Source organism: Ranitomeya imitator, chromosome 4, assembly GCF_032444005.1.
Source record: "Ranitomeya imitator isolate aRanImi1 chromosome 4, aRanImi1.pri, whole genome shotgun sequence".
NCBI classification, from domain to species: domain Eukaryota; kingdom Metazoa; phylum Chordata; class Amphibia; order Anura; family Dendrobatidae; genus Ranitomeya; species Ranitomeya imitator.
In genome coordinates, this window is record NC_091285.1 from 94334755 (window position 1) to 94350434 (window position 15680).

The 15680-nt window shown below is 44.1% G+C and overlaps 1 protein-coding gene across 1 annotated transcript in view; it reads left to right on the forward strand.

Annotated features, from left to right (window-relative positions):
- The window catches only part of DOCK2 (dedicator of cytokinesis 2), a 1209209-nt gene that overhangs the window by 221233 nt on the left and 972296 nt on the right, over window positions 1-15680 (forward strand). The window contains exons 9-10 of the mRNA XM_069763868.1: window positions 12418-12499; window positions 13930-14065. Coding sequence (XP_069619969.1) covers window positions 12418-12499; window positions 13930-14065 — 218 coding nt within the window. The remainder of the gene's footprint in view (window positions 1-12417; window positions 12500-13929; window positions 14066-15680) is intronic.

Sequence of the window (15680 nt, forward strand, 5' to 3'; positions counted from 1 at the left end):
TCCAAGTTCCGCGGACATTCCGGCAAGCATATGCATTCCTTCCATTAATACTCCTTCCGACTGTAATCAGGAAGATAAGGGAGGACAAAGTGAACATAATCCTAATACCACCTTTTTGGCCCAAGAGACCATGGTTTTCCTGCCTCAGAGCCATGTCAATCTCGGATCCATGGATCCTTCCAGAGGCTCAGGACCTTCTCTCCCAGGGTCCCTTCAACCACCCTCATGTGAAGGGCCTACGGATGACAGCCTGGAATTTGAGAGGCAGTTATTAAAACTAAGAGCCTTTTCAGAAAAGTTTATTGATACCCTTCTACTAAGTATAAAGAGATCTACAACAACTGTATATGTAAGAGTATGGAAAAAATGTCTTACCTTCTACCCAGCAGCTCTGTCAAAAGAAATTCCCATTTCCACTATTTTAGAATTTCTTCAGAGAGGGCGTGACTTAGGCTTATCAGTCAGTACGTTGAAGGTACAGGTTTCTGCTCTAGGAGCCCTATATAGTCACAATATTGCCGGAGACAGGTGGGTAGCACAATTTTTTTCTGCATGCCAAAGGGCCGAACCAAATCAGATCCTGTCATGATCCCAATGGCAGGGGATCACAAAAGGACAAGCATAAAAACAAAACAAGCTCTAGGGTGATGGAACCTGAGCTGACCGCGATCCTGAACCTAAACACACAACTAGCAGTAGCCGGGGAACGTGCCTACGATGATTCCTAGACGTCTCGCGCCAGCCGAAGTATTAACTTCCCCTATAAGAAGAAACACAGACCTCACTTGCCTCCAGAGAAACACCCCACAGAAATAGCAGCCCCCCACATGTAATAACGGTGAAATGAGAGGAAAGCACATACGTAGTTATGAAAATAGAATCAGCAAAAATGAGGCCCGCTAAAGCTAGATAGCAGAAGATACAAAAGTGAACTGCGCGGTCAGCGAAAAACCCTTCAAAAAACCATCCTGAAATTACTTGAACTCATGTGCCAACTCATGGAGCATGAGGAGTAATTTCAGCCCACTAGAGCAACCAGCAGCAAGGAATCACATATCTGCAAGCTGGACTAAGACAAAAATTAAGCAAAACGTGGAACAGGAAAATAAAAACTTAGCTTGTCCTGAAGATAACAGACGCAGGGAGCAGAGGTAAAAAGACACGCTGATTACATTGATAGCCGGCGAGGAAATGACAAAAAAGCCAGGTTAAATAGGAAACTCCCATAACCTGATGGAACAGGTGGACACCAGAGACCGCAGAGAACACAAGTCACCCAGTACCATCAGTAACCACCAGAGGGAGCCCAAAAACAGAACTCACAACAGTACCCCCCCCCTTGAGGAGGGGTCACCGAACCCTCACGAGAACCACCAGGGCGACCAGGATGAGCCCTATGAAAAGCACGGACCAAATCGGCAGCATGAACATCAGAGGCAATCACCCAAGAATTATCCTCCTGACCATAACCCTTCCACTTGACCAAATACTGGAGTTTCCGTCTGGAAACACGAGAATCCAAGATCTTCTCCACAACATACTCCAATTCACCCTCCACCAGCACCGGAGCAGGAGGCTCAAGCGAAGGAACGACAGGTACCTCATACTTCCGCAACAACGACCGATGGAACACATTATGAATAGCAAACGATGCCGGGAGATCCAAACAAAACGACACAGGGTTAAGAATTTCCAAGATCCTATAGGGACCGATGAACCGAGGCTTGAACTTAGGAGAAGAGACCTTCATAGGAACAAAACGAGAAGACAACCACACCAAGTCCCCAACAAGAAGTCGAGGACCCACGTGGCGACGGCGATTAGCAAACTGCTGAGCCCTCTCTTGGGACAACTTCAAATTGTCCACCACATGACTCCAAATCCGATGCAACCTATCCACCACCATGTCCACTCCAGGACAATCAGAAGGCTCCACCTGACCAGAGGAAAAACGAGGATGAAACCCCGAATTACAAAAGAAAGGAGAAACCAAGGTAGCAGAACTAGCCCGATTATTAAGGGCAAACTCGGCAAGCGGCAAAAAGGAAACCCAGTCATCTTGATCAGCAGAAACAAAACACCTTAAATAAGTTTCTAAAGTCTGATTAGTTCGTTCCGTCTGGCCATTCGTCTGGGGATGGAATGCAGACGAAAAGGACAAATCAATGCCCATCTTAGCACAGAACGTCCGCCAAAATCTAGACACAAACTGGGATCCCCTGTCAGAAACGATGTTCTCCGGAATGCCATGCAAACGGACCACGTTTTGAAAAAACAGAGGGACCAACTCAGAGGAGGAAGGTAACTTAGGCAAGGGTACCAGATGAACCATCTTAGAAAAGCGGTCACACACAACCCATATGACGGACATTTTTTGAGAGACAGGAAGATCCGAAATAAAGTCCATGGAAATGTGCGTCCAAGGCCTCTTCGGGATAGGCATAGGTAACAACAATCCACTGGCCCGAGAACAGCAAGGCTTAGCCCGAGCGCAAACTCCACAAGACTGCACGAAAGAACGCACATCCCTTGACAAGGAAGGCCACCAAAAAGACCTGGCCACCAAGTCTCTAGTACCAAATATTCCAGGATGACCTGCCAACACAGAAGAATGGACCTCGGAGATGACTCTACTGGTCCAATTATCCGGAACAAACAGTCTTTCCGGCGGACAACGATCAGGTTTATCCGCCTGAAACTCCTGCAAAGCACGTCGCAAGTCTGGGGAGACAGCCGACAAAATCACCCCATCCCTAAGGATACCAGTGGGCTCAGAATTTCCAGGGGAGTCAGGCACAAAACTCCTAGAAAGAGCATCCGCCTTCACATTCTTTGAACCTGGCAGGTATGAAACCACAAAATTGAAACGGGAGAAAAACAGTGACCAACGAGCCTGTCTAGGATTCAGACGCTTGGCAGACTCAAGGTACATCAGATTTTTGTGATCAGTCAAGACCACCACACGATGTCTAGCACCCTCAAGCCAATGACGCCACTCCTCAAATGCCCACTTCATGGCCAAAAGCTCCCGATTACCAACATCATAATTCCGTTCAGCGGGCGAAAATTTTCTAGAAAAGAACGCACATGGCTTCATCACTGAGCCATCGGAGCTTCTCTGTGACAAAACCGCCCCCGCTCCGATCTCGGAAGCATCAACCTCAACCTGAAAAGGAAGCGACGTATCTGGCTGACGCAACACAGGAGCAGAAGAAAACCGGCGCTTAAGTTCCTGAAAGGCCTCCACAGCTGCAGGAGACCAATCAGTAACATCAGCACCCTTTTTAGTCAAATCCGTCAAAGGCTTAACAACACTAGAAAAATTAGTTATGAAGCGACGATAAAAATTAGCAAAGCCCAAGAACTTCTGTAGACTCTTAAGAGATGTAGGCTGCGTCCAGTCACAAATAGCCTGAACCTTGACGGGATCCATCTCAATAGTAGAAGGGGAAAAAATATACCCCAAAAAAGAAATCTTCTGGACTCCAAAGAGACATTTAGAACCCTTTACAAACAAAGAATTGGCCCGCAGGACCTGAAACACCTTCCTGACCTGCTGAACATGAGACTCCCAGTCATCAGAAAAAAACAAAACATCATCCAAATACACGATAATAAATTTATCCAGATATTCACGGAAAATATCGTGCATAAAAGACTGGAAGACAGAAGGAGCATTAGAAAGTCCAAAAGGCATCACCAAATACTCGAAATGGCCCTCAGGCGTATTAAATGCGGTTTTCCACTCATCACCCTGCCTTATCCGCACAAGATTATACGCACCCCGAAGATCAATCTTAGTGAACCATTTAGCCCCCTTAATGCGAGCGAACAAATCAGTCAACAATGGCAAAGGATACTGATATTTGACTGTAATCTTATTCAAAAGACGATAAGCTATGCAAGGCTGTTGTGAATTCTGTGGCTGAATTCACTCCTGTGGTCACAAGTGGTACTGCAGCTTCTGAGCTTCCTCCCTCAGGTGTTCTGGTGAGCTCGTTAACTGCTTCATTACTTAACTCCGCCTGATGCTGCTATCCTTGCTCCTTGTCAATGTTTCAGTGTTGGATCTGAGCTTCTCCTGATTGTTCCTGTGACCTGCTGCTCTGTATAGCTAAGTGCTTTTTGCTTTTTTGTTGCTTTTTTTCTGTCCAGCTTGTCTTTTGTTTTGCTGGAAGCTCTGAGACGCAAAGGGTGTACCGCCGTGCCGTTAGTTCGGCACGGTGGGTTTTTTTTTGCCCCCTTTGCGTGGTTTTGCTTTAGGGTTTTTTGTAGACTGCAAAGTTCGCTTTACTGTCCTCGCTCTGTCCTAGAATATCGGGCCCCACTTTGCTGAATCTATTTCATCCCTACGTTTTGTCTTTTCATCTTACTCACAGTCATTATATGTGGGGGACTGCCTTTTCCTTTGGGGAATTTCTCTGGGGCAAGTCAGGCCTATTTTTCTATCTTCAGGCTAGCTAGTTTCTTAGGCTGTGCCGAGTTGCCTAGGTAGTTGTTAGGCGCAATCCACAGCCGCTTTTAGTTGTGTTTATGATAGGATCAGGTTTGCAGTCTACAGAGTTTCCACGTCTCAGAGCTCGTTCTTGTATTTTTGGGTATTTGTCAGATCACTGTGTGCGCTCTGATCGCTAAGCACACTGTGTTTCTGGATTGCCTTCATAACACCTGTCATTAGCATACATAACAGTACAAGGAGCCTAACTAATGATTCTCAATAGAGGGAAAGAAAAAGTTCTGACATCATTTTTTTTTTTTTCCTGCTCTGTGTTCACTTTTTTTTTTTCCCCTAGACATTTGGGTGATTCTGGACACAGGTGTGGACATGGATATTCAGGGTCTGTGCTCTTCAATGGATAATCTCATTATAAATGTACAAAAAATTCAAGATACTATTGATCAGAAATCTATGTTAGAACCAAGAATTCCTATTCCTGATTTGTTTTTTGGAGATAGAACTAAGTTTCTAAGTTTCAAAAATAATTGTAAGCTATTTCTGGCCTTGAAACCTCATTCTTCTGGTAATCCTATTCAACAGGTATTGATTATTATTTCTTTTTTGCGCGGCGACCCTCAAGACTGGGCATTTTCTCTTGCGCCAGGAGACCCTGCATTGAGTAGTATCGATGCGTTTTTCCTGGCGCTCGGATTGCTGTACGATGAGCCTAATTCTGTGGATCAGGCTGAGAAAAATTTGCTGGCTTTGTGCCAGGGTCAGGATGATATAGAAGTATATTGTCAGAAATTTAGGAAATGGTCAGTACTCACTCAGTGGAATGAATCTGCGCTGGCAGCTTTGTTCAGAAAGGGTCTCTCTGAGGCTCTTAAGGATGTCATGGTGGGATTTCCTATGCCTGCTGGTTTGAATGAGTCTTTGTCTTTGGCCATTCAGATCGGTCGACGCTTGCGCGAGCGTAAATCTGTGCACCATTTGGCGGTACTGCCTGAGGTTAAACCTGAGCCTATGCAGTGCGATAGGACTATGACTAGAGTTGAACGGCAGGAATACAGACGTCTGAATGGTCTGTGTTTCTACTGTGGTGATTCCACTCGTGCTATTTCTGATTGTCCTAAGCGCACTAAGCGGTCCGCTAGGTCTGCCGTCATTGGTACTGTACAGTCCAAATTCCTTCTGTCCATTACCTTGATATGCTCTTTGTCGTCGTTTTCTGTCATGGCGTTTGTGGATTCGGGCGCTGCCCTGAATCTGATGGATTTGGATTATGCTAAACGTTGTGGGTTTTTCTTGGAGCCTTTGCGGTGTCCTATTCCATTGAGAGGAATTGATGCTACACCTTTGGCCAAGAATAAACCTCAATACTGGGCCCAGCTGACCATGTGCATGGCTCCTGCACATCAGGAAGTTATTCGCTTTCTGGTGTTGCATAATCTGCATGATGTGGTCGTGTTGTGGTTGCCATGGCTACAAACCCATAATCCAGTATTGGATTGGAATTCCATGTCGGTATCCAGCTGGGGTGGTCAGGGGGTACATGGTGATGTTCCATTTTTGTCGATTTCGTCATCCACCCCTTCTGAGGTCCCAGAGTTCTTGTCTGATTATCAGGATGTATTTGAAGAGCCCAAGTCCGATGCTCTACCTCCGCATAGGGATTGTGATTGTGCTATCAATTTGATTCCTGGTAGTAAATTCCCTAAAGGTCGATTATTTAATTTATCCGTGCCCGAACACGCCGCTATGCGCAGTTATGTGAAGGAATCCCTGGAGAAGGGACATATTCGCCCATCGTCATCACCACTGGGAGCAGGGTTCTTCTTTGTAGCCAAGAAGGATGGTTCGCTGAGACCGTGTATTGATTACCGCCTTCTTAATAAGATCACTGTTAAATTTCAGTATCCCTTGCCATTGTTATCTGACTTGTTTGCTCGGATTAAGGGGGCTAGTTGGTTCACTAAGATAGATCTTCGTGGTGCGTATAATCTGGTGAGAATCAGGCAAGGAGATGAATGGAAAACTGCATTCAATACGCCCGAGGGTCATTTTGAGTATCTAGTGATGCCGTTCGGACTTGCCAATGCTCCATCTGTGTTTCAGTCTTTTATGCATGACATCTTCCGTGAGTATCTGGATAAATTCCTGATTGTTTACTTGGATGACATTTTGATCTTCTCAGATGATTGGGAGTCTCATGTGAAGCAGGTCAGAATGGTTTTTCAGGTCCTGCGTGCTAACTCTTTGTTTGTGAAGGGATCAAAGTGTCTCTTCGGTGTGCAGAAAGTTTCATTTTTGGGATTCATCTTTACCCCTTCTACTATCGAGATGGATCCAGTTAAGGTCCAAGCCATCCAGGATTGGATTCAGCCGACATCTCTGAAAAGTCTGCAAAAGTTCCTGGGCTTTGCTAATTTTTATCGTCGCTTCATCTGTAATTTTTCTAGCATTGCCAAACCATTGACCGATTTGACCAAGAAGGGTGCTGATTTGGTTAATTGGTCTTCTGCTGCTGTGGAAGCTTTTCAGGAGTTGAAGCGTCGTTTTTGTTCTGCCCCTGTGTTGTGTCAGCCAGATGTTTCTCTTCCGTTCCAGGTCGAGGTTGATGCTTCTGAGATTGGAGCAGGGGCGGTTTTGTCACAGAGAGGTTCTGATTGCTCAGTGATGAAACCATGTGCTTTCTTTTCCAGGAAGTTTTCGCCCGCTGAGCGAAATTATGATGTGGGCAACCGAGAGTTGCTGGCCATGAAGTGGGCATTCGAGGAGTGGCGTCATTGGCTTGAAGGAGCTAAGCATCGCGTGGTGGTATTGACTGATCATAAGAACTTGACTTATCTCGAGTCTGCCAAGTGCTTGAATCCTAGACAGGCCCGTTGGTCGTTATTTTTTGCCCGCTTCGACTTTGTGATTTCGTACCTTCCGGGCTCTAAAAATGTGAAGGCGGATGCTCTGTCTAGGAGTTTTGTGCCCGACTCTCCGGGTTTATCTGAGCCAGCGGGTATCCTCAAGGAAGGAGTCATTGTGTCTGCCATCTCCCCTGATTTGCGGCGGGTGCTGCAAAAATTTCAGGCGAATAAACCTGATCGTTGTCCAGCAGAGAAACTGTTCGTCCCTGATAGGTGGACTAATAAACTTATCTCTGAACTTCATTGTTCGGTGTTGGCTGGTCATCCTGGAATCTTTGGTACCAGAGAGTTAGTGGCTAGATCCTTCTGGTGGCCATCTCTGTCACGGGATGTACGTACTTTTGTGCAGTCCTGTGGGATTTGTGCTAGTGCTAAGCCCTGCTGTTCTCGTGCCAGTGGGTTGCTTTTGCCCTTGCCGGTCCCAAAGAGGCCTTGGACACATATTTCGATGGATTTCATTTCTGACCTTCCCGTTTCTCAAAAGATGTCAGTCATTTGGGTGGTCTGTGATCGCTTTTCTAAAATGGTCCATCTGGTGCCCTTGGCTAAATTGCCTTCCTCCTCTGATTTGGTACCTTTGTTCTTTCAGCATGTGGTTCGGTTGCATGGCATTCCTGAGAATATTGTTTCTGACAGAGGTTCCCAGTTTGTTTCAAGGTTTTGGCGAGCCTTTTGTGGTAGGATGGGCATTGACCTATCCTTTTCCTCGGCTTTCCATCCTCAGACTAATGGCCAGACCGAACGAACCAATCAGACCTTGGAAACATATCTGAGATGTTTTGTTTCTGCAGACCAGGATGATTGGGTGTCCTTTTTGCCGTTGGCTGAGTTCGCCCTTAATAATCGGGCCAGCTCGGCTACCTTGGTTTCTCCATTTTTTTGCAATTCTGGGTTCCATCCTCGTTTCTCTTCAGGACAGGTTGAGTCTTCGGACTGTCCTGGTGTGGATTCTGTGGTGGATAGGTTGCAGCAGATCTGGACTCAGGTAGTGGACAATTTGATCTTGTCCCAGGAGAAAGCTCAACTTTTCGCTAATCACAGACGCCGTGTGGGTCCCCGTCTTCGTGTTGGGGATCTGGTTTGGTTATCTTCTCGTCATATTCCTATGAAGGTTTCCTCTCCTAAATTTAAACCTCGTTTTATTGGTCCGTATAGGATTTCTGAGGTTCTCAATCCTGTGTCTTTTCGTTTGACCCTCCCAGACTCCTTTTCCATACATAATGTATTCCATAGGTCGTTGTTGCGGAGATACGTGGCACCTATGGTTCCATCTGTTGAGCCTCCTGCCCCGGTTTTGGTGGAGGGGGAATTGGAGTATATTGTGGAGAAGATTTTGGATTCTCGTGTTTCTAGACGGAAACTCCAGTATCTGGTTAAATGGAAGGGTTATGCTCAGGAAGATAATTCCTGGGTTTTTGCCTCTGATGTTCATGCTTCCGATCTTGTTCGTGCCTTTCATGCGGCTCATCCTGGTCGGCCTGGGGGCTCTGGTGAGGGTTCGGTGACCCCTCCTCAAGAGGGGGGTACTGTTGTGAATTCTGTGGCTGAATTCACTCCTGTGGTCACAAGTGGTACTGCAGCTTCTGAGCTTCCTCCCTCAGGTGTTCTGGTGAGCTCGTTCACTGCTTCATTACTTAACTCCGCCTGATGCTGCTATCCTTGCTCCTTGTCAATGTTTCAGTGTTGGATCTGAGCTTCTCCTGATTGTTCCTGTGACCTGCTGCTCTGTATAGCTAAGTGCTTTTTGCTTTTTTGTTGCTTTTTTTCTGTCCAGCTTGTCTTTTGTTTTGCTGGAAGCTCTGAGACGCAAAGGGTGTACCGCCGTGCCGTCAGTTCGGCACGGTGGTTTTTTTTTTGCCCCCTTTGCGTGGTTTTGCTTTAGGGTTTTTTGTAGACTGCAAAGTTCGCTTTACTGTCCTCGCTCTGTCCTAGAATATCGGGCCCCACTTTGCTGAATCTATTTCATCCCTACGTTTTGTCTTTTCATCTTACTCACAGTCATTATATGTGGGGGGCTGCCTTTTCCTTTGGGGAATTTCTCTGGGGCAAGTCAGGCCTATTTTTCTATCTTCAGGCTAGCTAGTTTCTTAGGCTGTGCCGAGTTGCCTAGGTAGTTGTTAGGCGCAATCCACAGCCGCTTTTAGTTGTGTTTAGGATAGGATCAGGTTTGCAGTCTACAGAGTTTCCACGTCTCAGAGCTCGTTCTTGTATTTTTGGGTATTTGTCAGATCACTGTGTGCGCTCTGATCGCTAAGCACACTGTGTTTCTGGATTGCCTTCATAACACCTGTCATTAGCATACATAACACAAGGCCTCAAGGAACCATCTTTTTTGGCCACAAATAAAAAACCTGCTCCCAAAGGGGACGAAGATGGACGGATATGTCCCTTTTCCAAGGACTCCTTAACATAATTCCGCATAGCAGTATGCTCTGGCACTGACAGATTGAACAAACGACCTTTAGGGAATTTACTGCCAGGAATCAAATCTATAGCACAATCGCAATCCCTGTGAGGAGGAAAGAAGCAGTCAAGCTGCAATTAAGGCTAGGCAGCAAACACTGAGGAGGGGAAAAAAAAAAAAAAAACTTCCTCAGACTACTTTTTTCATGCCGGCTATACTGTCATGATCCCAATGGCAGGGGATCACAAAAGGACAAGCATAAAAACAAAACAAGCTCTAGGGTGATGGAACCTGAGCTGACCGCGATCCTGAGCCTAAACACACAACTAGCAGTAGCCGGGGAACGTGCCTACGATGATTCCTAGACGTCTCGCGCCAGCCGAAGGATTAACTTCCCCTATAAGAAGAAACACAGACCTCACTTGCCTCCAGAGAAACACCCCACAGAAATAGCAGCCCCCCACATGTAATAACGGTGAAATGAGAGGAAAGCACATACCTAGTTATGAAAATAGAATCAGCAAAAATGAGGCCCGCTAAAGCTAGATAGCAGAGGATACAAAAGTGAACTGCGCGGTCAGCGAAAAACCCTTCAAAAAACCATCCTGAAATTACTTGAACTCATGTGCCAACTCATGGAGCATGAGGAGTAATTTCAGCCCACTAGAGCAACCAGCAGCAAGGAATCACATATCTGCAAGCTGGACTAAGACAAAAATTAAGCAAAACGTAGAACAGGAAAATCAAAACTTAGCTTGTCCTGAAGATAACAGACGCAGGGAGCAGAGGTAAAAAGACACGCTGATTACATTGATAGCCGGCGAGGAAATGACAAAAAAGCCAGGTTAAATAGGAAACTCCCATAACCTGATGGAACAGGTGGACACCAGAGACCGCAGAGAACACAAGTCACCCAGTACCATCAGTAACCACCAGAGGGAGCCCAAAAACAGAACTCACAACAAGATCCCACATATACCACCGTGGGATCTTAATCTAGTTCTAGAGGTCCTAACAGGGGACCCATTCGAGCCATTACACTCGGCCCACATAAAATACATCTCTCTTAAGACAGCTCTTCTTGTTGCTTTAGTATCAGCCAGAAGGGTAGGTGACATTCAGGCATTATCGGTACACCCTCCCTTTTTGTCAATATTTCAAGATAGAATTGTCTTAAAAACAGACCCGTATTACTTACCTAAAGTAGGGACCAAATTCCACAGATCCCAAGAAATCTTCCATCCTTCCTTCTATAGTAACCCCGCAAATCAGGAAGAGGAAAGATACCATACACTAGATGTAAGAAGGGTTTTAATAGCTTACCTAGACAGAACTAGCCCCTGGAGGAAGAGCTGGGCTCTCTTTGTTTCCTTCCAGGGCCATAAGAAAGGTTCTAGTGTCACGAAGAACATGTTATCCCGGTGGATTCGGGATGCAATTTACCTGGCCTATTCATCAAAAGGGGAGAACCCGCCTGACACTGTAAAAGCACACTCTACCCAGGCGAAGGCTTCATCCTGGGCTGAGAGAGCGGAGGTTCCAGTAGAACTGATATGTAAGGCCGGAAACTTGGTCTTCTCCTACTACCTTTTATACTCACTAGAGATTGGACTTGTCTTCCTCATCTGACTTATCTTTTGGTAGATAAGTTCTTAACATGGTGATCCCTCCCAAATGACTATCTCTGTAAGTCTTTCAAGTGGGTGCTGTCGTGGCGAATAGAAAAAACCCAATTACTTACCGGTAATACTCTTTTTTTTTTATAGAGCCATGACAGCACCCCTTCACTTCCCTCCCTAATAGTTATTTTTTCATAAGAGCACTGATAAGGATGAATGGTTCTTGTAGTTAGCCATACCTAAGTTAACGAAATATAAATAATGATATTGGATTGCCTAATAATGCTGGTAGGCGGTTCCTCTCATTCTCTGTAACCCAACTGTGGGAGCGAGGGGGACCGCCCCTTTTATTCTCTCCATATGGTTTCCTGTTCCTAGCGGCGGATCCCCTCTCTCAAGTGGGTGCTGTCATGGCTCTATAAAAGAGTATTACCGGTAAGTAATCCGGTATTTTGCCATCTGTGTGGCTGGAAAAAAAAAAAAATTGGGATGTTGCATGAGGTTTTAGGGCTCCTAGCTAAGAAGGATTACACCACTGCCTTAACCACCAGGTCCTCATTGAAACTTCAATTCCAAGCTCTAAATGCTTGAAAAAAAAAACTGTATTTTTATCAAAACTACACTATACATCCATTTTTGTGTAACAGTGCTATCTGTGTGACTTCACAGATAACACTCGTACCTATAATAGTGAAAGGGTCCGATCACATATCCATAATTTTTCACATAAGAAGCAAAATGAATGTCCTAAAAATGAATGCTGTAAAAACAAAACCCCAAAAGTAAATTGGTGAGCCGCATAATTTCATCATCCATAAGACTTTTTACATTTTTTAAATTTCTGAACCAATGTGCCTGTCATTTCTCACAGCTTTTTTGATTATCAAATTGTTTCCTTGATGTAGACTGTCTATAACATTGTCTTTTTAGATTTACTAGATATAAAAATAGAATACTATTAAAATTTTACATCACTGCTTTAAAATGTATGTCATAAAACCGTGATTTAAAAAAAAGATTTTTTTTTTGTGACAGTGAGAATTATTTGATCAGATGGGGAAGTAAAGGTTTCCCTAAAGAAATAGACATGCTGAACAATCTAAAGGTCGTTTTTACTGTAAGTACAGTAGCTCCTATTTCTCTTAAAATGACAAAATGTCTCTTACAGTTAATTTGGTTGTTGTGGCTAATTGGGCATTTATAGGTTATTTAGTTTTTAAAGATTGCTGAACATTTAAAATGTCTGTTTTCGACATGTAGTTTGCCAGTTACAGTTTTTTATTCCACTTTTCTTCAAGATTACTTATTTGTAAAATTATCATGTGTGCCTAAAATGTAAATTTATCAAATATTTATGTTTTATGTGGGGAGCAAGGAAGAGAAAGAGAAACCTTAGATTGTATCTGGAGTGACTGCAGACTTGTACCCCAAGGCTGGACATCCCCTTTAAGTGCTAATACTAATGTTGTGTTTTACATGGATGTATTTATTCCAATTTTTGCCTCTTTCATCTAATGCATTAAGGCCACTTCATTGACTATGCACTTTTGGTATGAGGCCATCAGGACTCCTGCTGTGAATCCTTTACATCTGTCTGTAGTTGTATCACTGTCTATTAGTTAGGGCTCCTTTCCACTTGCGAGAAACACGTCCGTGTCTCGCATGTGAAAACCAAGCTCTGGCACCAGCACTCCAGAGTGGAGCGTGCGGCCGCATAGCAACACATGGAGCCGCACTCTCCGCTCCCAAGTGCAGGCGCCAGAGCTTGGTTTTCACATGCGAGATACGGACGTGTTTCTCGCAAGAGGAAAGGAGCCCTTAGACTCGGGCCTGTTTTTCCATACCTTAGCACAATATAATTATGCCTAAACAATGGGTTTGAGTGCCCCTACTGCACCTTAATGTATACTCGTTGGGAGAAATGTATTGGGGCATTTTGAACAACAACAATAATAGGTGTTCCACATAACACATAATAGTGGCATAAACTAATACTTTATAGGTGATTTTCTTGAAATAATTACAAAATAGGTGCATATAATACACTAGTTGCACTAATTAATAGTTAGAAGTATCTAATTATATACACTTAGATTGATTTTCCAGTACAAACTATTTCATTAGTACAGATTGATATGACTTATCACGTTATATACTAGCAGCAGTGTGGTTAATACTACATGAGGGAGTTTTTCAGTTTCTTTGCAGGTCCCGCCATAATACATAGGGATACATTAGAATATAGAGTGCAAAACTTTCTACTTCAGTGGATTATAGTTTGATTATTTTATTTGGACTAATTATATATATTTTTTTAATATTGCTTTCATTTTTATTATTGGGTATGGTAATCGGAAGCCTAACAATGGCCTCCTTGTTTAGACAGTGCACACAGTTTACTAGTCGCTGATTGAAGAAAGATTTAATAGACATGTGTTTTCTTTTCTCTTGTATTAAATTTTCTCTTCAAGGATTTCTAAGGTATTGTATTTTTCACACATAGACATTTTGTATTTTAATATAATATATTTGTATTATTTTGTTTAGGATCTTGGAACTAAGGATCTTAACAGAGAAAGAATTTATTTAGTGTGCCAAATTGTCAGAATTGGAAGAATGGACCTTAAAGAAACAAACATAAAAAAGTGCACTTTAGGATTAAGGCGACCCTTTGGAGTTGCAGGTATCAAAAATTATTTACAAGTTGACATGGTAAAAAAAAGATAACTTTTCATTATCTTTCTAATTATTATTGGCACAAAAGACTAAAAAAAATGCATAGGTCTATTAATCCCCCAAAACAGAAAATTTTATTTACTGTCTATTTCTACAGCATTTTACTAATATTATTGTTAGTGGATTTCCAACTACAGAGAAGCAAATCTTTTGAAATCCTATGTAAACAACTTTGCAGGTTATAGCCAGGATATTCGACATGCAGTGAATCAATTCACCACTTATTGAATTTACTCCATAGCTTCCAACTGAACATAGCCAACATAGCTGGCACTGACTAAAATGTGCATGACACTCTGAAGTCTTGCAGCACTATGTTCTACCCCATTCAAGCTCCTCTCTAACCCATAGACAGCCTCAATAATGTTAAAGTGACCTCAACATATATAACAATAGGGAATAGATGGGAAAGCAGTTGCAACTAACAGCCTGTTCATTACCAAGCTACTTTTTAGACATTTTATGCTTTTACCCGCCAGTAAAATTTGTTTGGAATCATTTTTAAATTTCTTGGAGGGGGTGGGGGGGGGAAGGTGGACCACAAAGGAGCAATAGCTTATCTTGCCTCATCAGTTTATAATAATACTTTTATTGGTTTATTTTGTAGGAATTGGGATTGGAGCTCCCTCAAAGGCGGCGGGGTACTCTGAGCTGGGCCCTTCGGTTCTCAAGGGGGGATGTCACGGTGGTTGACCCGGTCCGTGGCCCTCCGGAGGCTTCTGTTGTAAAAGGGAAAGGTTTTAAAGGGGAAATGATTGTGACGCCACCTGTGGTATTCGGTCAGGATGACCGACGCTGCTTAGGTATCTGCTGGGGTGATGTATCGCAGCTAGATGATATACCTTCCCACTGGTGAAGTATGTCCCCAGGGCTTCCCAGATTATAGATGGTTGATTGACGAGAAGTGCAGTAAAGAATGAGGAAACAAGGTTGCAGTCTCTTTACTTTTACTGGAGGCTTCAGTGTCCACAGTCCAGAGCACCGGATCACAGGGCAGGCAGAGTCCGGCCGGTCTGAAGACAAATCCAAAGCTCCCTTATCCAGGTGGAAATCAGTAGCCTTCCTCTAGCGCCTGAGTGTTGTAGTGCCTCCCTGCTGAGCTTCTCGATGAGGTCCTCACAGCTATTGTAGATGTAACGTCTATTTCTCTCTGTCCCCCATATGGATAGGATAGGACAAACCCGTATGACTAGTGTTGAGCGATACCGTCCGATACTTGAAAGTATCGGTATCGGATAGTATCGGCCGATACCCGAAAAATATCGGATATCGCCGATACCGATATCTGATACCAATACAAGTCAATGGGACATCAAGTATCGGAAGGTATTCTCATGGTTCCCAGGGTCTGAAGGAGAGGAAACTCTCCTTCAGGCCCTGGGATCCATAGGGATGTGTAAAATAAAGAATTAAAATAAAAAATATTGATATGCTCACCTCTCCGGCGGCCCCTGGACTTCACACTGCTAACCGGGAGGCTTCTTTGTTTAAAAAGCGCGCCTTTCGGACCTGTGAATGATGTCCCGGCTTCTGATTGGTCGCGTGCCGCCCATGTGACCGGC